The sequence below is a fragment of the Epargyreus clarus genome, unplaced genomic scaffold, assembly GCF_041222505.1.
Source record: "Epargyreus clarus isolate Ecla_fem2 unplaced genomic scaffold, WU_Ecla_fem_2.2 ptg000012l, whole genome shotgun sequence".
Lineage (NCBI taxonomy): Eukaryota > Metazoa > Arthropoda > Insecta > Lepidoptera > Hesperiidae > Epargyreus > Epargyreus clarus.
The window spans coordinates 1,609,598-1,631,065 of NW_027332220.1; the positions used below are offsets into that span (position 1 = coordinate 1,609,598).

Genomic DNA, 21,468 nt, shown 5'->3' on the forward strand with positions numbered 1-21,468 from the left:
AAACGTATTTATTTTTTTTGCACTATGTAATTGAAACAATTTTTTCTTAATTTCTTTGTCTGAAAATTATAAGACTCTTGGACCATTATAAGTCACTTTCCATTTTTAATACATATATGTATCTTATAAAATTATTCATACGCCCAAACCCCCTAAATACATTTCTCCCACCTAATTTTGTCACCTTTACATACAATATTCCTTACATTACCTTACGTACATTACCCTCTTCCCTCTTACCTTCAGAGAGACATAACATAGTATATTTTCCCGCAGTTCGGTGTATGGACATGGAAGCAGAGCACAAGGAGTTGCTGTTACACAACGTGTGGTCGCGCGGCGAGCGAGAGCTCTTCCGCGAGAAGTATCTGCAGCATCCGAAGAACTTTGGACAGATTGCGTCTTTCCTGCCCAGGAAGACGGTTAAGGATTGTGTTAGGTGAGTTTGGGTGGTGTTGTGTAGTTAGAGACGCAATGGACTGAGTAATAAATATAAGGAATTTTAGAACTGGTGTTACTTGGATAAAGTTATGACATAGATTGTTAATAACTTCTTCTTCTTAAACTAAAATTATAATAACAAATTTTAATTTTAATATGTAAAGTGTCAGTGTTGCTTCTCAGTTAATTCACGATATGTGATCCATAATGTTGTTCAATCATCAAAAGCAAATCAAGTTAATCCTTACATTCTACTGAGGATTTTAATTCTATCTGAAGTTGACTACAGATAGCAATGGGTGGTAGTGGTTATTTACCATTATTTGTACTGCATGCTTGTTTGATATTTTTATTTCATAAAAAGGAGACCTAGGTATGTATAGGGACATTATAAAACATAGTGCTTATATGTATTCTAAAGAAGTTAAAGTATGATTTTGTAATATGCAATAATATACTATAGTACATAAATGATTGGTTTAAGTGTGTGTGCGAGTGTTTCACGTGCGTTTGTGTGTGTGTATGTGACTGCGTGCGCGTATTTGTTAACTAGAACTTCATAGATAAAAAATCATGTGTCATAAATCAATTCCATTAAATAAACATGTATAACTAAAACTATACCTACCCCCCGTGTGTGCAGATTCTACTACCTATCGAAGAAGTCTGAGAACTACAAGCAGCTGCTGCGCAAGCCGCGGCAACGTCGCCACGCGCGGCCGCGCCCCGCGCCCGAGCCCGAGCTGCCCGCCGGCGTCACCACGCGACTGCAGCGCTCGCAGGGTTAGTGCACGCTGCGGTGAAGCCGGTAGAACCATCCGGCAGCACCTCTGCCATACTTATGTACAATATATTAGGCGATCCTCTTAGTCCTCAGGATTGGTGATGCATCTGTGATCGGCATCAGACAGGAACTATTTTATTAATATATGGAGGTGATCTCAGCAGTGGCCACTATAAGGTGATTTTGAAGTTAGTAGAACACTCTATAGTTTCAATTCGGCGATTTGACTACCACCACACAACCAGAACACAGCAGCGCTTAACAGCAGTGTTAAGCGCTGCTGTGTTCTGGTTTGATGGGTGTGGTAAGAGAGACTTTCTTGAGGTGTTCCAGCTTAGTCCTCAGGAGTAGCGGCGCATCTGTTGCCGACCTCAGATGGGAAACTAAACGGAAGTCCGTGGGCGGCAGTAGTCCTGTGACGACTTCCCGCGACTCGATGTCGCTTCACGTTTCAGAAACACTTTATCGAAGTTTACACAACATCTTGTACATACACAAGCTCCGAAATGAGACTGTTGCAGCACGGTCGCTCTCCGGGCATGGTCACTTATCCCACAGGGACATCTCTCACCGCCAAAACACTATACAAGGGAGTTTAGAGAAATCGAACCCCTCTTCTGGTATAAACGAGAAAATAGATACTTTTCAAGCATTACCTTTTTGTTTGTTACCGACATGTATCAGAGATTAGGATTATGCATAATAATTGTATTTTTTTGTGTAGGTTCCCGCGTGGAGACGAAGGAGGCGAGCGCGGAGGAAGCCCTGGCGGGAGACATCTCCGGTATTCCCGTGCCGCCCGCCGCGCCCGCGCATCCTGTCAGGTACGTGCGATTACAGCTTTGTTGTATACAACTACCGGAGTTGAGCAGCACTCGCCATACCGCGCGGAGGGTTCCGGGTTCGGTCCCCAGTCAGACAGATATCGGAATGATAAAAGATTTCTGCTCTAGCAATCCTAGTGTGGGACTATGAGTGTAGATAAAATCTTTTGAACTTGTGAATGTTATACTTATTTGTGTATAGAGTGAATTTTAAGAATACTCTTAAATATGGAATGGAGAAATGCTTAGAGTATTCCGCAAAAACGAAGGGTGTATAAAATAATTAAAAAAAATTATAATTATTGAATTAAATTTAATTAATACGATAGAATATTATTTAATCTAATGACATGTAGTTTTTATTCCAAATCTCATAAGCTACCCTGATTTGATGAGGTAATTAGTTGCACTTTTTTGAGTAATAAAATATTTTTACTAAAATTGTATAGCAAAAATTAACAGTAGCTCCATGATAATAACGAAAACAGAATGCCCAATGTGTTTACCGAAGCACAAAACAACTTTATCAATTACAATTAATTGAACCATTCAATTAAAATACAATCATTCATTGCACATAATGAATCTACGTTTCATCAATCATTATTTAAACCACTATTCGATCTTAATTTAATATTGAATCAAAGTTTTAAATTTCCTCATAGTTGTTAATGAGAAATTAAGGTGTGATCTTAATTACTAACTTACACTTAATTCTGAAGGTACCAAGTAACTTTCTCGTCACAAGCAGACACAAGAAACCATAATATATTTTAGTTCGAAAAATAACATCAATTTCCCCAATCATCATACCATTCCATACCACAAAAACAGAGCCGACTATGCGGTCAGAATCAATCATTTTAGGTACAGCGCCATCTAGTTGCCGTCCTTCGAATTATTATCAAGTGTTTCTCGAAACAACAGCTATCCTTCCACCGAATAATATTCGAGAGGGGTGCCAGAGGGCGGGTGTGGCCCTGTTCAACCCTTGATTGATTTGCGCGCGGTTCGGTAGAGGGCGGTTGGCGTTAGGTTTAAATAAATTGGTTGTTGATTGGGTGACTTTGTCCCACTGCTGGGCACGAATTTTTACGCAAAATTAGGGGTAGCTTGCATGATGATGATTGACTAATTAGACATGAAATAAATTAGTTTATAAATGGTGTATTTATTTTCAATGAGGTATTAATATTAAAATTGATAACTTAAGAATTGGTTATTGCAATATTGAGTTACATAATTATTAATTTGTTTCAATTTATAATGTAATCCAAATTCCAAAATTTGTTTCTCGTTTCTCTTATATGGAACAAATAATTTTTAATTACATACTACTGAGACAATATTTTCAAAATACAGGAAATTCAATACTTATATACATATATATCTTATTCTAATATCAAATGTATCGAGAAAGCTAAGTTATTGCTATAAAATATTGCCAATAACGATCAAACGAGATACCAATATGAAACAGTATTTGTTTAAAATCGAACAAAACAATACTCAATTTGCGGGTAGAAACGTTCTACTCCAGGGTTGATACTCTAAATGTGAACAAGTGAGAATTTATTTATTATGTTAGAAGAGATTTTTTATTGGTCACTTCGAAATGGTCTAGAAGAGTTTATCTTCTACAGTTAGGAAGACAAACGGTGCAAAAATGGTATTTTTGACAAATTTTGTATTATCCATGTAGTAGTATAGTATAGTTGTCATGGCTGAAGTAGATTTTCCAGCTTATGTAGAAGGTGTTTGCTACACTTGAAAATGAGTTGAACCTTTTGTTTTTTTTCTACCTTCTCTTTTACTCGCTAACATTTGCTTAATTTTGATATATTTCTGACTGACAGTGTAAGTTCTTGTTGTTATTTGTTATTTGTAAGTTCTCAAAAAGAGATACAAAATATACAATATACTACATAATATATACACTAAAATTCACTAAATCGTATGAATAAAATAAATAAAAAAATCGTTTTATTACAAAAAAATACTTCTAATTCATTTTAATAGAAAACATAATAATTAATGTCCCTTTATTAAAAATAAATAAAAAAGACACAAAAACGCTAAGATACAAGAACCTCAGAATGAGACTCGGTAACCCTGGGCACAATAATGGCGCAATGCCAATAGTACAGCCGAAGCTTTTTAATTACACCGTGTCAACACAACCCGTGCTATGAATTATTTAACGGGAGCGGGCGGTAGGGTTCCGCGGACGAGGGTAAGAAACCCTTCGAATTTTAGAAGTTTTTGAACGATGGAAAGAAAATTGTATTTTGTTAGATGGTGAAACCGTTTGCAGTAATTTTATGTTTGTGTTTAGATAAATTTAGATGGTGTTAAATTTAAAAAGAAAAAATCATACCTACTACTTAATGATTAACTTTTATTTCCTTAAAAATCATTAAATTTATTATATTACTTTTAGACTTTTAACTAGTGATTCTTTATGACGAAAGAAAAGGTGTTTTGACAGTTGATTTAGATGCAATCTATGTGTTTTAAGAATTTTAGTTTCTAGTGTATTTGATGTCATAATTAGGCACGTTACACATACATTTATTTCATACGTATACATACATTTCAAATTTAATTCGACTACGGAACCGTTATTTAGTACAACTGCGCAGTAGTCTCCTTACTTTTTATGATATGCCCAAATTAGGCATTTGATTAATTACTAAACATATAATTTATAGTATTAATTATTCAATATTGTGATTTGTAAAAGACATTTTTGTAAAATATTTTACAAAGCTTCCCTTAAATAAAATAAAGCGCCTCCATTCTCTTCTAGCGTGGAATATTTTAAAACTGATTTTACAAGAGTATCCACTGTACCTGCGATTTAATCTAGGCCTAAACTCCATGCATAAAATACTTCCAAATGTAATCTCTATAAAGTGTTTGAGGGCGGGTGGGTTATAAGAATTTTGTTAAGCTACGTTCATACGATATGGTGGTGGTAGAGTTGTTTAGGTTCGACTACAGTGGCGCTACTGTGACAACTCTTTTATCTCATAGTGAAGCAGTATGAGCTTAGATTTAGAGCATAAGTTTAAAAACAATTTTTAGTAGGTGATTTTTTATTCTTTATCCTTTTTTTGGATGTATTTTATTATTCATCAAACCTAGTATTCCCCCATGCTTGATCACTAGATGTTACACTACCGATTATTGTTTAAAGGCAGTTTTGGTATTGAAATTACTCAATTATACTTTCGCATGTCTTAATTTTTCTATCTTAATGAAGGGACAAGTCTTGTGCCTTATGTACAGACACAGAATTGGGACAGCCCAATGCTGGTCATTTCCCTCATAAAAGTAACAAAAAAATCGCAAATTGTATGTAAAATCCCCACTTTAACGCCACCAATGTGAGCATCCCCTTAAACAAAGTGAAGCACCGACTACCCCTGTTTGCTCTCACTCACGGTTATGGACTTCGGAGATCTCATCTTGCGATTAAACGTTTAAAATTCATACTTTTGTTTCAACATCTCCCGCTTGGACGGCGTTTTTTACAGTCTGAGATGGGACGTCGTCGTCTTGTTTGATTTCTGTTTCGTTTCATTTACATTCCACTCCGTTATTGGTATCGATGGATTTGCGATTGTGGAGATGGGTTCAGTTGTAATTAAATTTACTAAAGCACTTTTATATATCGTTTCATTTTAAAATGTATGTGTTTGCACATCTCAGTTCGGTCTCCAATCTAGTTTCGTCAATGGGTAATAGTAGAGATGGGCAAAGAACCCGGTTTAAACCCTGTGCAGGGTTTAAACCCAATAAATACCCGTTTATTTCCTCCCACTGGGTATTTATTTGGGTGTTTATAAAATGAGTTAATAAAATCTACACAAAGCTTTTAAAATAGTTCAAATGTTTATTTAATAGATATACTATAGGTTTTTACTGTATTTCTAATGTTTTTACATTTTTAAATATTACATTTTTAGGGGTTCATCTATTTTTATTACCTTTTTAATTATTATTTGTTTGACGAAACAAATAGCGCACAACTAAAACAAATAAGTATACCACTCGTATACTATTGCACAGGTGGTGTGGGAATATGGGCATATAATGTAAAATGTAATTCTTACGTATCTTAATATCTTAATAATTATAGCGTTAAGAAAAAATATATAAACATTATTTTATAGAAAATTTTAAGTGCTACAACTTTGGTCCAAGGTACTTTTCGATAAAATTTACTGTTTTCGAGAAAAATCCAGAAACCCGAAAATTTTGACGTTTGACCCCGAATAAGTGCCGACACACACATATTTTGGAACTTTACTTGTGATGGTAAACCCAAGGTCTCTACGGAAATTTAGCTTTATGTTATTTGATTACTATTTTTATGTCTAAATTGACCGGACTATAAAAACTCCTCTATCAAAATGTTTCAATGTCATTTTCTGTAAATTAAGTAGAAAAAAGTTAAAAAAAAAGTCTTCCCAAAGTTTAATCTATTATTGTTATTATCTTTGTTATTTTTGGTTTAACGACAAAAAGTTATAGAACTAAAATTATAGATAAATCAATTTGAAACCATAATTGTTCTTACTAAATTTCTGTGCGACAAATAGTTTGCCTGGTAGAGCGTAAAAACGCTTTGTGCCCCTTTTTTCAAGATGGCGGCCGAGGGACAACAGTTGGGACTCCACAAATTAGGATTTAACTGTACACTAAGCCCTTTACACTAATCATTGACATCTATAAAATATAATTGGGTCTTCGAAAATTGCAACCCAAATGTAACACATCCGAATGGACTATTACAGCGTACTTAAATGAAATATGTGCTTTTAGAGCGCATATTTAGTGAATTGTTTACAATATTATTTTAAAAATGATATTACACGAAGAAAATAAAAATATGAATGACAATAGTTTACACCCGCTGTTTGGGTGTTTATTTGGGTTTAAACCCTATTTCACCCAAAATACCCGGTTTAAACCCGTATCCACCCATTGGGTTTAAACCCTCTGCCCATCTCTAGGTAATAGTGACTGCTCAGTGTACTCGCCATTCGCCAATTGCCATAATCGATCGTTACCTTAATTTTCACATTCATTTCAAGAATGTTATCAAAAGTTAAGTTATTTGCTTGCTATGATTTTCTAGCTTAAAAATCTGCATAAAGTTCTTTAAAAAGTTTTTCGACACCATTGAAACAAATATTACTTTACTTGAAATAGAAGATGGATTTAAAATCTTACATAGTTCATAAAATTAGGCTAATAATCTACTGTACTCTGCTCTGCCCTGCTATTTTAAAATTTAATAACTAAATTCTTCTTGATGAAAGCATGTAAAAGTTGTTGGTATCTTTTATTAATTTCACAGAATTACATTATATAATATTCCATTAAAAACATGCTACGTCAAATATACATAGAGACGATTGAGCATAAGCAATCATACGTAATGTAATTTATAAGAAAAATTACGTTTCATTCAATTTGACTCTGATATTTGAGTAAACACTTAAGATCTCTCATGAGACAGCGTAACGGGGGCCTGTGGGGTGAAGTGGGGGTAGAGAAAATATAGAATAATAATGGGTTGATATTGGTGCGTGTGTTGACAATCACTTCGGTTATTATTTGCGAAGAAATCCATAGGGAGCGACGAGTGTTGTTCTGTGTGTGAGGGAATGTCGGTGTCTGTGATTGTGTACACAGTTTACATGTTCTATCGTCGTTTTGTGAACGTAAATCTGATAGGAATAATACAGCTGTAAATTGTGCACGATTCCTCCACCAAACTGCTTAGTGCCTTGGATAGCCTTGTCAGCCATAGTTACAAATAACATACAAGGTCGTGTCAGTGTTGGAAGACACCAAATAAAAATGTGTTTACTTATGTTTTTAAATAAAACATATAAAATATAAAGTTGTTCTCTCCTTTTTTTTTTTAATTTAATGCGGTAGTTATGTGAAATCAATTCTCTTTCTATAAAAAAACATTAAATAAAAAAATTAGGGCCCATCGTATGTCCTTGTGAAATACCAACGTAAATAATATATTGCGGAACATACAATAATTTTACCGTCACTACATGAACATTTATGTAAACATATTGTTTAGTACCGGTCCTAATAAAATGCTCCATCTTGTATGGTTTTTGTGGTAATCATTCTAATTGATCTAGGAATCATATCATACGCTTTCGATGATTCAACAAACTACCGATACTTCGATAAATGAGCAAAAACAAATCGCTTACCAAAATAGTTACTTCATTCAGTTTTGAAAGCGTTGTTTATTAAAAAAAAGCATCTCCCAGCTATATATTGCACACAAACCATCGACAGCGATCGTCAAACCGCATCCCTACGGCGGCTTGTTTAGATTTTTACGCAAACACCGGCCCATCTTTCTAATTGCCTTAATTAAAAGCGCCGCAATCGAGAAGTGAGCCCTCGTCGGTTTCGCCTTTTTTATTTTCAAAGGCGTTTTTTTTTTTCAACTTTTTCTAATATGTTTATTGTGGTATTGAGCGATGGTTTCGCTTTGCGTTGTTTGATCGGCGCGGCGTGATTTTGATTGAAACTTTTTTGTAAAAAAAAATTTTAACTTTCACTTTTATGGTGCCAAATATTTGTTTAACTTTTGTTTATCGTCTGGTAGTTTGTTTGTTAATGTAACTTGTATTTTAGGACTTATGTTTTATTTTGCTATCCCCACTAATGTTATATTTAAATCTGCTTCTGTTAGTGTTTCAGTAATATTTTTCTGTTGTTTTGTAGTTTCCCAGTTATTAGAGATGTAAACAAATCATAACCGACAAATGATAGAAACCGGCCCATCATTTTCGTGGCATAACAGAAAAATCTCTGATCCGCACTATCTGTATTTGAACGTAATTAAAATCCGCCCAATTAATACAGTGCGGTGGGCGGCAATTATCTGGCGGGCAAACAACACTGTGCCGACAATCGAATTAATTACTACTGTTGGAACTTTGTATTCTGTGTGCGGGATTGTACTTGGTGTGGTACCATTGTCACTTTTATTTTGCTACATCAATAATAATTTGCATAAAGGAGTGCCATTCTGTAAGATCATTCATGTTCTTAAACCAAATCTGCAATGAAATTTTCATTGTTACAAAATTGGTTATTTCATTGGCGCCGTTCTTTCGAATGTGTAGATGAGATGAATTGTATTGTGTGAGGATATTTGATAACATGTATATATGTGGCATTATGTACATGGATTAAGGTTAAACGATAAGCTTCGAAACAAACAATTCAGTTGTTGAAATGAAATGAAATGAAAATTCAAATTTAAAATTATAAAATGAAAATTATTATAATAATGTTTTCAGTAGTCTCAGAGCAATCGAGATTATGATGTACTGATGTTTGAATTCGTATGACAATATTGAAATTAAATTATAGTGAAGTAATTATAGTGATATGCGTCATGCAAACACGACGAGACTTGACAATCGATTTAATCCCGGTTTTAATTGGTCCACTGTTCGGAACTAGCGGTAACTGGAGTGTAGAAATGTTTCACATTCGTAGTGGTATGGTTTCATTGTAAGCGGTAAGCGGTTGATTCGTCGTCAACCTATTACTGTCTCACTGTTGGCACGGGTCTCTTCTCAGAACGAGAGGGATAAAGGCCATAGCGTTGGCCAAGTGCGAATTGGTAGATATCACACACTTTTGAAAACGTTTTTTTTATAGAAATTTTAGGTTTCCTACACAACTCACGATGCTTTTGTTACTGTTAAAGCAAGTGATAAGACGTTACGTTTCACGTAAGTTTTCTGCGGCCATTAAATGCGATCAGATGTTTTTATAAAACCATAATTCATCAGTGCCAAATTTAAATTTAAAAATTGTGTCGTTTAAAGCTTGCTGTAAAAGTTGAAGAACACTGAAAAACCACACTTACAACTTTATACCAAAAAAACATACATATTAATCCATTACATCTCATCACAATACTTCGCTTATAATTAAGATAAATAATAAAATGAGCCAACAAACAAACCTATATCCTAACGTGTTTACAGCGGGGAGGCAGGGGCACAGCAAACATAATTAGCTCAATCCACTCTTTATATTACCCGTTCGCCCCGCGGGCACCCGCTCTCTGATTTTAATAACCCCGGTTACGCTTGCTTATTAACTTGCAGTTTAATGTTGTTTGCTGTAATTAATTGTATTGGTCGTTACTGTGATACTGATTATAGATCGTCTCTCGATTTCGTGTAGTTTATCTATTAGTTGCTGCTCTCAATATTTTTGTAGTTAGTTGGAGGTCGTCATATAGATTACAACTTACACAAAACTTTTGTTACATTAAGTCCACCTGATATGTTTCTGGGTTAACTTCATTAAAGAGAGCCTCGTCATCTACATATTTTACATCTAGTTGGTTATCATCACCTAAACTACTCTCAATTCATCTTAGAATTTTGAAATAATTGCTATAACTCCCCTATTATTATTAAAAAGAATTTATTATCGATGTTTTATGATCTATCAACTGGTTAATTAAAAATACATATTTGATCTACCTTATTCCTCTATTCGTTTATCCACTTGTATCGTATTCGTCTAAAACTTGTTCTTCAACTTTAACAACTACTTGTTGTTGACAATTCGCCTATTATCATTAAGAACTTTTGTGTCATCATGTTTACAGCTGAATTGGATGCAAAATTTTCAAATGTCTGCTATTTCTTATTATCATTAAGCATTGTACTTTTATCATCACCTCTTTCTCTTACATCATGATTTTTAAACATCTCTTGCCCATAGAATGATCATCACTTTCAAAACCATCTATCGTTGTCAGGTTGGAGTTAACCCGAACACCACCGCTCCCGCCATCACCACCACCGGCGTCATCAGCGCCGCCCGCCCCGGTGGCAGCACCCAGCACGCCGGGCGCGCCCACGCCCGCGCCCACGCCGCCCGCGCAGGACTCGCCGCTGCCCGCCTCGCTGCTGCCCGCTACCGCCGACACGCAGCTCACTATAGTCTCCAGCAACAGCGTCGTCGTCAGCAGCTGTGCTGTCGGTGTTATTACGGTGAGTGTGTGTTGAGTGTTTAACTGACTTCATCGACTGTGCGTATGTGCGTCTTTAAACTTTCTTTAACTATTATTCTTGGGCGTATGAAGCTCTTTATATTTTCATCAGAAGTGTAGTACCGTATAGTTTTGTTTTTATTGACATTTTTTTGTCCAAAACTTTTTTATTTAGTAACGTTTTTGATTTTTAAAATAAATTTGTATCGTATGCCTTAGGTGTTCTTTTAATATTTACTGATGGTTTTTGTACTTGTTGTTCAATTATTTGGCTTTGGAGTCTAACTTCAAATTCTCTCACCAGTCAACGTCACCACTCAACACATCGTTACCAAGCTCACTGCCGTCTTCCATCCCCTCGTCGTTGCCGTCGCTGCCGCCGTCACTACCGTCGTCGTCACCGTCGGCGACGTCGTTACCGTCGTTGCCGACGTCGCTACCGTCGCTGCCGACGTCGCAGCCGAGCGTGCTGACCACCGCGCCAGGCAGCGCGCCGCCCACGCCGCAGCCCGCCCAGCCGCCCACGCCCACGCCGTCGCAGCCGCCGCCCACGCCGGAAACTGGTGAGTCTGATAGCTGCCTAAGATCTGCCGCCTAAGTCTTTTTGTTTCTTGTTGTTGTTTGTCTTGTTGTTTTGTTTGTTTGATGTGCTTCGAAAATTATAGTGATGATAAATTATTATAAAAGACCATAAGTGACTATGAAAAACATGACCCATTTTTTTCATTAAAATATAATATTTTCGTTTGTTACAAAAAGTAATCAATTTTTTAGTACTTTACATGTAGGAGTTTCAAATCTAAATATTTCAATTTTTATTGGTAAATTGTCTACGTCTTGTCTTTGCAATTGTAACAATAGTTCTATGTTCTACTAATAGGTTTCAATAGGGTAAATTGTAGGTATAATATGGTTCTAGATTTTTGGCTCAGACTTATTTCAGGAAAATAACTTACTCATATTTACTTAGCTACTAATACTATTGGATTCTGACTTAGAATTTGGAGTTGTTATGAAGTACTTTCAAACATTTTAAATATTCGGTAACTAGTTTTATGAACATCTTATATATTACGCTTTATTTCGTATGTTGATGATTAACTATAAGTACGAATCAACTTTTGGTAGAACTTTAATTTAAATAACGAAAAAATTAAATTGAAAACAATAGTAAAGGAATAATGGTTTCTAAGTTCGTGTTCCGGATTCTCAAAATTATGCGCGTATCAAAAATTATTTACGACGGCAGACTTCGTTAGGAAACTTAGGTTTAAGAGATTTCCGAAACATTTTCTAAGATACGTTAAGTTTCATGAGTTAGTCGGTCTGGGTATCCATGTCCAACAGTGGGAAAGTAAAGATATGATGTTTAACGTTATATAATTCAAACGAATCGGTAATGGTAATCGCAGTTAATTACGGCTTTTCAGAAATAAATATTTTTGTTGGACACAGGATAATCATTTTTGACAACTATTAATATACGAGCGTTTAAACAAACTGAATTTTGGAATAAATATGTTTAATAAATTTGCTTTACTGGCAGGTGATTAAAATGATACAACACGAATAGTTTTAAATATTTATTCCAACAACGCCACAATTATAATTAACTAAATTATTAATTATTTAACCTATTTCTAAATAAGCTCCGCGCCACTAATATTGATATGTTTGCATCACTCAATTTATTATATTTAAAATTTCCGAAAATTTGTCACTTTGGCTTTTTCACTTTGACATCACTTCAAAAATCATTTAAAATAACACTCGTAAGGAAAGAAGTGGCAAATCGCGCGTACTCTAGACGTTCCAAGAAGATTCTCTGATAGTCGCATCAAGTCGGAAGTTCGACGCGGGCGCTCACACGTTGGCGGCGGAGGTGGAGGGCTCGGGCTCGTCCTGGGCGGCCTCCTCCGCGTGGCAGCGCTTGCGGTGCTTGTGCACGAAGTAGTACGAGGGGAACTTGGAGCCGCACGTCTTGCACGGGTAGTAGTGCAGCGCGGCGCGGGCGGCCTTGCGGTGGCGGCACCACTCGCGCTCCGGCCGCGCCTCGCGCCACGCGGCGTTCAGCACGCGGCTGAAGCGCACCGGCCCGTCGCACGAGGCCACGTCCAGCACGGCCGAGCTGCACTGCGGGGGCTCCTCGATGCGCTCCACGTCCAGCTCGCTGGAGGCGGTGGAGCCCGGCGAGGGCGGCGGCGGCGGCGAGGCGGGCGGCGGCGGGGTGGGGGCGCGGGCGCGGCGCGGCACGGGGCGGTGCGCGCCGGGCGGCGGCGCCGGCCGCGCCACGCACGGGCTCGGGCCCAGCCACGCGCGGTACAGCGACAACATGCTCCACCGGCCGACCGGCGACCACTGGGCCCGCGGCCCGCCGCCGAACCTTATATACCGCGCCTCGGTAAATATTACCCGCGATCCTCCCGCGCACTGTTTTGGTCGCCGCGGTGATCGGGAGGCGTGCAGTGTTTACCAACACCGTTGGAGGACGGCTCGGAGTACCGAGGGGTGCCGATGAGCGAAAGTGTGTAAAACACTCCGTATGATATCAGCTCATAATTTTATCTTCTTTCGGAGATATGTAAATTGTCAAGAAACAAGAAGCTTCATATTTTTATCAATAACAAATTCCTTAGTGCAATGTAAAGAAAAACCACATATTTGGCCAAATGTCATTTTAATTGATATTTTCCGACAATTTTCCTCAAGGCTTGTCTTTTTTTAATCAGAACTATCAGTTCTATAAAAATCTCAGTTGAATCTTTAAAATTTAAATTCAACAAATTTCATACTCTATACAAAATTTTCTTTAACAAGAGAAGACAATAGATCAACATAACGAAATTACCTCCAGTGGCACTAGAAGCGCTAATCCTCCACAGAACACACTCGGTTGGCTCCGGCACCGGCGTCACAGGGAATTGCAAATCACACGTAGGTACGACGTACGGCTTAGCCGTACACGTTCACGTACACGATTTAGCATATTTCACTATTAAAGTGGGTACTGCTTTGTCTGTACCACGGTGTAATGTATAGACTATATTTATAACAACAGAGTAGTTGAATGTTGCTAAAATCAGTACGTCGGTAGGAACGTGTGTTTAAGCTTATTATGAAGGATATTAGCTAATTACCAACAGAAAAAACGTAACTTAGAGAATATGCAATTTTGAATGATTGAAATTGAATGGAGACTATATAGTTAACAAAAACAAAAGAGTACATATACCAATATGTACATTCACAAAATGACAAAAAATATGACAAAAAAATATATCATATTAAAAACTACATTGTTTGGAACATATCATATCTATAAATCAATAATAAATAATCAAACATTAATATTACACCGTAACATCCCAGCATTACCGATTCCGGTTTAAATCTCGTAACGCCAATCTATTTTGAACCTCACGGCGATGGTAAATAAGTTTCCCGTAAAAAAAAACTTGAAATTAAGAAATTACATGATCATAGAATCCATGGACAAGAATCGACAAAAGAAAAACGAAAATAAATGGAAAAAAGAAATAATGAAAGAACCGTTTATTATAAAAATGAGTGTGAATCCTCAACGGGAGCGGCGAGCGGGCCGCAGGGGACCGCTAAGTGAATTAAGTGTTTGCTGAGCTACTGGAGGAGGAATATTATAGCAGCCATTGTTGAAACATCGGTGGGAAAATCTAGACTTGGAGAATTGGTAGTTTTTATTCGAATAGTGAGTTTTTCAGCCCCCTTTGCCGCCCCTTTGACGTCAGATGCACGTAAATGCTTTTGGGTAACTTCAATCTGCCGCTGCGCCGCAACCCTACAGGTCCACACCGCTACACAGAAACACATAATTATCCGTAGAGTGGGAGACGTTAATATTTAATTGTGTAAACTTTTTGCTTAATTGAGCCAGTCGTTTTAATATTAAAGAGGCACGAAAGACTTGTTTGAGCGCTCGCAGTGGCTTTGTGCTAATTTGAGAGGTCCCGCCGCCACTCCCGGCCTCGACTCTTGACCCCCTGTTAGCTTAATACTGTTTTTAGATTTTGTTACTAATTATTAGTCCATTAAATATTTTTCAATCTTATTAACATAAAAATTTAGTTAATAAGAATTATTTTGCTCTTTACTATCTGATTGGAACAAATTTCATTTTGTCCAAATCCAGTGGGATTTTTATCAAATTTAACTCCATCGCAAGTATTTAATTTTGGTAATTCTAATATGGCCATGATCATTTTCTGCATGCTTCATATATTATAGTAAAAGAGACTATGAATATTATTTTACTCCAGATATACTTTCTCCATAATATTGAGGGAATGTCTTGATTATTTATATATTTTGTGACGCGGCGAATTAATATACATTTGTGCAATGCAGCGAGCAGAAACTCAAACGAACATTTTAATGAGTACATGAAGCTGAATTTTTTTACAAATCATCTGTCAATGCAACTAAAAATGAACCGGATTGTTAGAGATTAAAGCTTACACGCCACTGAGTCAATTACCGATTCCCTGTGATACGTTAACGGATTACTGCACGCCGGATTAACGGGCATTACCCGCATTACCGGGTAATGTGATTGGCGGCGTTCATTTGATTAAACGTGCCATTGTGAAGTTGCTGAAAGATGGTTTTTTTATGGTTTAAGACATTTATTTCTCATTCGAATACAATTCATTTAACATGAGAAATACAAATAAGAACTTATGTAGGTACGGTACAGACAGTATTATAAAAATCACAACATTGTGGAGGTATAAAGAAATATGCGTGCACTAATTACATATTGGTTTACAATAGCAAGTGGATAGCAAGTGTAGTTGACTGCACAGTTAAATAAACATTATAAAAGTACATAGTTATTTTATCAATGTGATAATTAAATTGAAAAGTAAGTAAATTGAAATTAATTAAAAATTAATTAAAACAATTATATTTTTTGTTCTTTATTCTGAGGTAGAACTGTAAGTTTATTTGGCATGTCCGCAATGCGTGATGTCGCACTGTTGGGCACAGGTTTCCCTCTTATTCGAGGGAGACTAGAGTTGCACTTAACCAAACCGATTGCTCCAATGCCGATTATTTCGCATATGATGGTGCCATTTTCTCAGACTTGAAAGTTCGAATTTGCTCTTAAGATGCTGAGATGCTATGTAATGTTATGTTAATACTTGACTCTAAAAAATAAGCTACATCTATTTGTAGTGAAATAGTTCTTGGGACTTGTTAAAAGAGTGTCAATGCCAGCTGACTTATACGTGTATATGAGGCGACTATCTTAGTTCTCAAAGCTTCAGATAAAACCTGTCGTATATGGAGTTGGTTGCAGATGTACATGGGTGGTAGTAACCACTTAGGTGGACTGCAAGCTCGTTAACTACTAAATTTTGAAAACAAAATTTCAGAAATCGTGTCTCACTTTATAACAAATGTCGTATTCAATGGACTGATAACCGCGACAAATCTCACGAGAGCTTTACATCTCGACAAAGACGCCCTTACAGTATTAACTGACTCCGAGTGCTAAAAACGTAGGTAACGCTAAATAGACTCCTAATGCGACATGAAACGAGACCTTTTTTTTTTTGTTTACGTGGGGGAACCCTTCAAAAGGTACCCTATGCCGTGGGAGTGACACGGGGTTATGTGGGATTCTTACCTTACTAAAACCCCCCCGGTGGCCGTCCTCGACGCCGCGTAGAGGACTCCGGGATCTCCAAAGGAACGCAACCGGAGTCCTCTTAGCGCGTTGCCCCGTCGGGCTCCGCCCAGGCGAGCGTAGTGCTCGCCACTCCGTCTGATGTGCACGACGGGATTCGACCACACATACAGCTGTCCTTCCGGGGTTGCTAGCCGGGCGGTTCGAGCTCCCACTCTTGCCGCCCGCAACCCCGAAAGCCCCTTTTAGTCGCCTCTTACGACAGGCAGGGGATACCGTAGCCCTATTCTGGTCCCGGAACTACAGCGACAATGTAACGAGGACGATAAATGTGCACATTAAAACTAGCGCAGTTTTTGTAAGACATCAGGCAAGTAGATCTTAGGTAAAACGGCGTTTGTAGTAAATGAAATGTTTTATTATATTTATGGCATTTGTCAATGGCAACCAGTATGCTGTTTTGCTACATACCGCAGAGGATTCACAGACTTAATCTTATAAAATATATTAAGTGACTGTATTAGGACTCTAACATTATTCCTTCGTTCATAACAGTGAAGCGGACGGCCCCTGGGGTATCAAAGTTAAGCAAAGCAAAACCGACAGATAAAACACATTTTTTATTAATCGAATTACAAAAAGAAAGCACACCATTGCATCCCTCGAGAAAAGTGTCAGTTACAAGAAAAATAGTAAATACAGTTGATTTTGTTTTAAAAATTGCTGTGTTTTGGTTGGAAAGGTTTCATAAAATAGAGAGGTATTCCAACTTAGTTTGAATTACTCGAGATCCATTTATGGCGGAGTACAGGAAGTCCAATCCTCTATTTGTGTGGAATACTCATGGTGAACCGCATGGCGGAGTGGTCACCGGTCTGACGCGCACAGGGTCCCGGGTTCGGTCCCCGGTCAGACAGATATCTAAATGATGAATTCAGATTTCTTTTCAGGGTCTGGATGTTTGTGTATCCGCCTTTATGTGTCTCCAACACATAGAATGTTAGCTATAGTGTAGGGCTATGAGTTTGGAAAGTAGAAGTGTATGTTTGCGGGTAATTGTGGTCATATTCTACCACCACCAAGTCTATTTGATATCATATACGCTCGTACTTCAATTTCATGAAAAATATATAACATTTAATTCAGTCAAGTATCTTACCAATTACGCTGAATTCAGCGTACAAGCGTTTAAATAAACATGGAATAATATTCACAGTAAACAATTCCACAAAAACATTATTAAATTAAAGCGAATGACGTTTACTGTTTAAAAAAACATATCGCGTTTAAACGGGGGTAGTTTAAACAGAGATCGTAACAGCCGGATGAACTATTTACGAGAGCTTTTGTGAATTTTAACAGCTGTCGTATCAACAGCGAGCTACTGTAAACTATAAAGCAGTGAATGCCAACTTCACTGCAATCCTCTCCGTAGTTCTTTACAGAACTGTCAGGTAGTAGAACCATTTGTAGTTCGATTTAGTTTGTAGAGTGTGTTGTAATTCGAGGCACCATCGCCATACCTTTTTCCGTCTTATGTCAGTAGTGTTCAGCACTGTGTGTTCTGTTTTTAAGAGTTTAATAAGTGTGACATACTTATTCGAGGCGATCTAAGTCCTCAGAGGTAGCAACGCACATGTGGCCGTCCTCAGGTAGGATTCTTATCTGGGATTTATTATAGGTGTCTAAGGCGGTAGTAGCCACTTACCATCAGGTGAACCGCATGGTCGTTTGCTACTGTTACACTATACTATTACTCAATATTGGGAAAAAACCTGCAGAAGATTCATCACTTGTACAAGACCTAAGGCGCCGCGCTATTAATGTGCAACTTTAGGTTAGGTTAGGTTAGTATATTATCGGTAACTTTGTGTTTATTGAGGAACAATATTCTTCTAAATCTGTCGCTGTTATCGCGTACAAGTGTGACACAAGCACCCCCTCCTCCCACCGACGATGCGTACGTTGTTTGCGTATCCCGCGGAGCGTCGCAATTTAACGAGCGCGCCACAAACACGGGGGACATCTCAGATTAAACAACTCCACTCGAGCTAGACCGTGTTTCGTTTTAAATTCTGGTGGTTATATTATGTATATTTATGTTGTAGGTTGTAGGTATATGTTGTATTTAATTATTGTCGGTTGGGAATTGATTTGTTATTTTTGTATGTATTTTGTGACATATGACTTAGGTTAGTTATAGACTGAAAAACGTCCTGAAATATGTCGAAATTACAATCAATATACATAATTTGTAATAAGCTACTTATAAGATAGGTTACATGTACTTACTTATATCATATGGGGTATATCTACATGAACTCAAAAATGTTATGGAAACATGCTTCGATTAAGGTGTTTTAAAAAGAAAATTTTAAATCAAAATTTAACTAAACAAAGTTACTTCAACCTCATTTCTACAATTCACATCAAATTATTTCAATATTAGTAATTTTATTATTAATAGTTAAATAATAAGTAAAATAATATGCAGAGGCAAATTAGTGTAGCTAGTATAAATCTACGTTTTTGCTAAAGTGTTACTTAATCTCTGTTCACTAATTAGTGCAAGCTAACTAAACGAACTCCAGACGTTTGTCTTGCAAGCGGGTAACGTTATCCGCTAGAATTAACTCCCTCCTAGATATTTAACAGACTGGCTTTTGCACGTGGATCTAAGATCAATTGGATACGATTACCATTAATTGTCATTGATCTTAAACAGGATTTCCTTTATTGTTTGTGTGGATTGATTGTTTGTTTGCTGTGTTATAACAATATAAACATATGCACATATGTACGCATGTGCGCGTACCATACATACACACATGCATGCACGCAACCACACATGGACACACTCGTTGTAAAGGACCCGATATAGACATTAAAATCCCAGTAAGTAGTCAGTTATTCCGAACATTATCAGCTCATTACTATATCACTGCTGGTTACGAGACTAGTTTCAGATTGAAAGCCATAGTCTACCGCTCTGGCAAAGTTCGAATTGGTAGACTTCATATACCATTTAATCTTCAGGTGTGTAGGACTCCCCACTATGTTTTCCTTCACCGTTATAGCACGTGATAATTAGTTGAAATATCAAAGACTCGAATCCCCATTGAAAAAATAATTTCAACCACTAAGCTATCATTGATTTTGACATTAATCCATACTACATACTTTGATTTTATACATATAGGTTAAAATTTACAACAGTATCAAAACAGTAATAGGTATATCGTCTATCATTGCCAGCGAGCCTCAAAGCACACCACGGTCGATAAATCCACCAATTACTGATATTTGGACAGGAGTTAATTGGATCGGCAGCCGTTCATCTCGACTGTAATTAAACCCGCCGCGCTCATTAGCGTTCAGCTGAGTTGGCGCACAACGAGGGCCGGGTTTAAACTGTTTTAAATGTTGAACAGATAATTAATTATTTGAATAAATCTCGTAGATGCTGCCCTTTGAGATGAGGAACTGTTGCATTTATAACTTAATTTGTTGGTTCTAATTTTCTCGTTAGCGTTTAAGTTGTGATGTCAAACTGTATGAAAATATATGAAAGACTAAAATAACGTTACAAAGTTAAGGAACGTCGACGCGGTCGGCATTTGGATGGACTACCATTAGTGATTACATAAACATACTTATTTGTCACGAAATATTGGATCCCAGTTTTGTTTGTAGAATCACCTGAAAATTTTTGGCCACCGGAATCATTCTCCTGGGGGAAGCCCGGCCGTCACAAAATAACACAAATAGAGTTACGGCTAAATTATCTTTGTATTATGTGAATAATAACGTTAATATTAATAATATTCTCTAAATGTAAATTGATAACAATTCTACATAATCTTTATACCGGCAGACAGGCGGTCCATGCAATATTCATGGCCCTCGGTGGGCGCCAATTTGTAGAACAACGGATAACGGATTGGCAAACTTAACTAGGTGGAAAGAGACATAATGGACTCAATTGAAATGCTAAACTTTATCCCTCAGAGGTTTAGGGTATGTTTGCAAATAACAATTCAATGGAAAAAATATTGCTAATGTCTTTAGCAATGAAATGTTTTAAAGTATTGTAGATAATATGATAATCGGTAAAAAAAATTTAAAAGCAAAACAGAATAAAGCAAAAAAAGATTATATTTATTTGTTTTATTTGATATTATTTGAAAAACCATTACTGTTAAAGCATATCTAGGACGCATATAATTTTTAAAAATCATAATTGCATGCTTAGCTGTTGAACTTCAGGATCCCCTGATTGGGTGACTATGTCAAATGACTAAGCTTTCATTGCAGTTTATAGGGAACGTGCGAAACGTGAATAAAAATAAGGGACAATAATCTTTACTAAAACAACTATAACACGTGTAACGAACGGTATTCAAGCATCACTGCGTCACGCGTACCGTCGGCTGCAATATTCAGGCGCTCGTTGGGCGCCAATTTGCAAAGCGGCGGATTAGCCGCCGGTGCGAATGCAATGCTGCATAATCGCGCGTTAATTATGTATCGCTTTGTACCGGCTGAAAGGTATTCGTGACGTCACGGCGCAGATTAACGTTTCGTGTCGGACGTGCCGGGGATGGTGCGTTGTGTTACGTAAATACGTACTCGTACGTTGGTGCGATGTAACGTTTGTAGGGTTGACTGGTTTTGCTAT

At 37.2% G+C, this 21,468-nt stretch overlaps 2 protein-coding genes across 8 annotated transcripts in view; one reads left to right on the forward strand and one right to left on the reverse strand.

Moving 5' to 3' along the window:
• Positions 1 to 21,468, forward strand: part of Smr (nuclear receptor corepressor smrter) — a 189,875-nt gene that overhangs the window by 153,852 nt on the left and 14,555 nt on the right. For all 7 annotated transcript variants that reach the window (XM_073078061.1, XM_073078056.1, XM_073078057.1 and 4 more), the window contains 5 exons: positions 277 to 439; positions 1,085 to 1,224; positions 1,950 to 2,049; positions 10,892 to 11,126; positions 11,430 to 11,688. In XM_073078061.1, the coding sequence (XP_072934162.1) occupies positions 277 to 439; positions 1,085 to 1,224; positions 1,950 to 2,049; positions 10,892 to 11,126; positions 11,430 to 11,688 (897 nt within the window). The remainder of the gene's footprint in view (positions 1 to 276; positions 440 to 1,084; positions 1,225 to 1,949; positions 2,050 to 10,891; positions 11,127 to 11,429; positions 11,689 to 21,468) is intronic.
• On the reverse strand, positions 12,656 to 13,771 carry LOC140746068 (uncharacterized). Its single transcript, XM_073078064.1, has one exon. It carries the CDS (start codon positions 13,457 to 13,459, stop codon positions 12,989 to 12,991), a length of 471 nt encoding a protein of 156 aa, XP_072934165.1. The 5' UTR covers positions 13,460 to 13,771; the 3' UTR covers positions 12,656 to 12,988.

What these genes read in the sequence shown, in the direction of transcription:
- LOC140746068 (XM_073078064.1), bottom strand. Translation starts at nt 13,459, where the DNA reads ATGTTGTCGCTGTACCGCGCGTGGCTGGGCCCGAGCCCGTGCGTGGCG.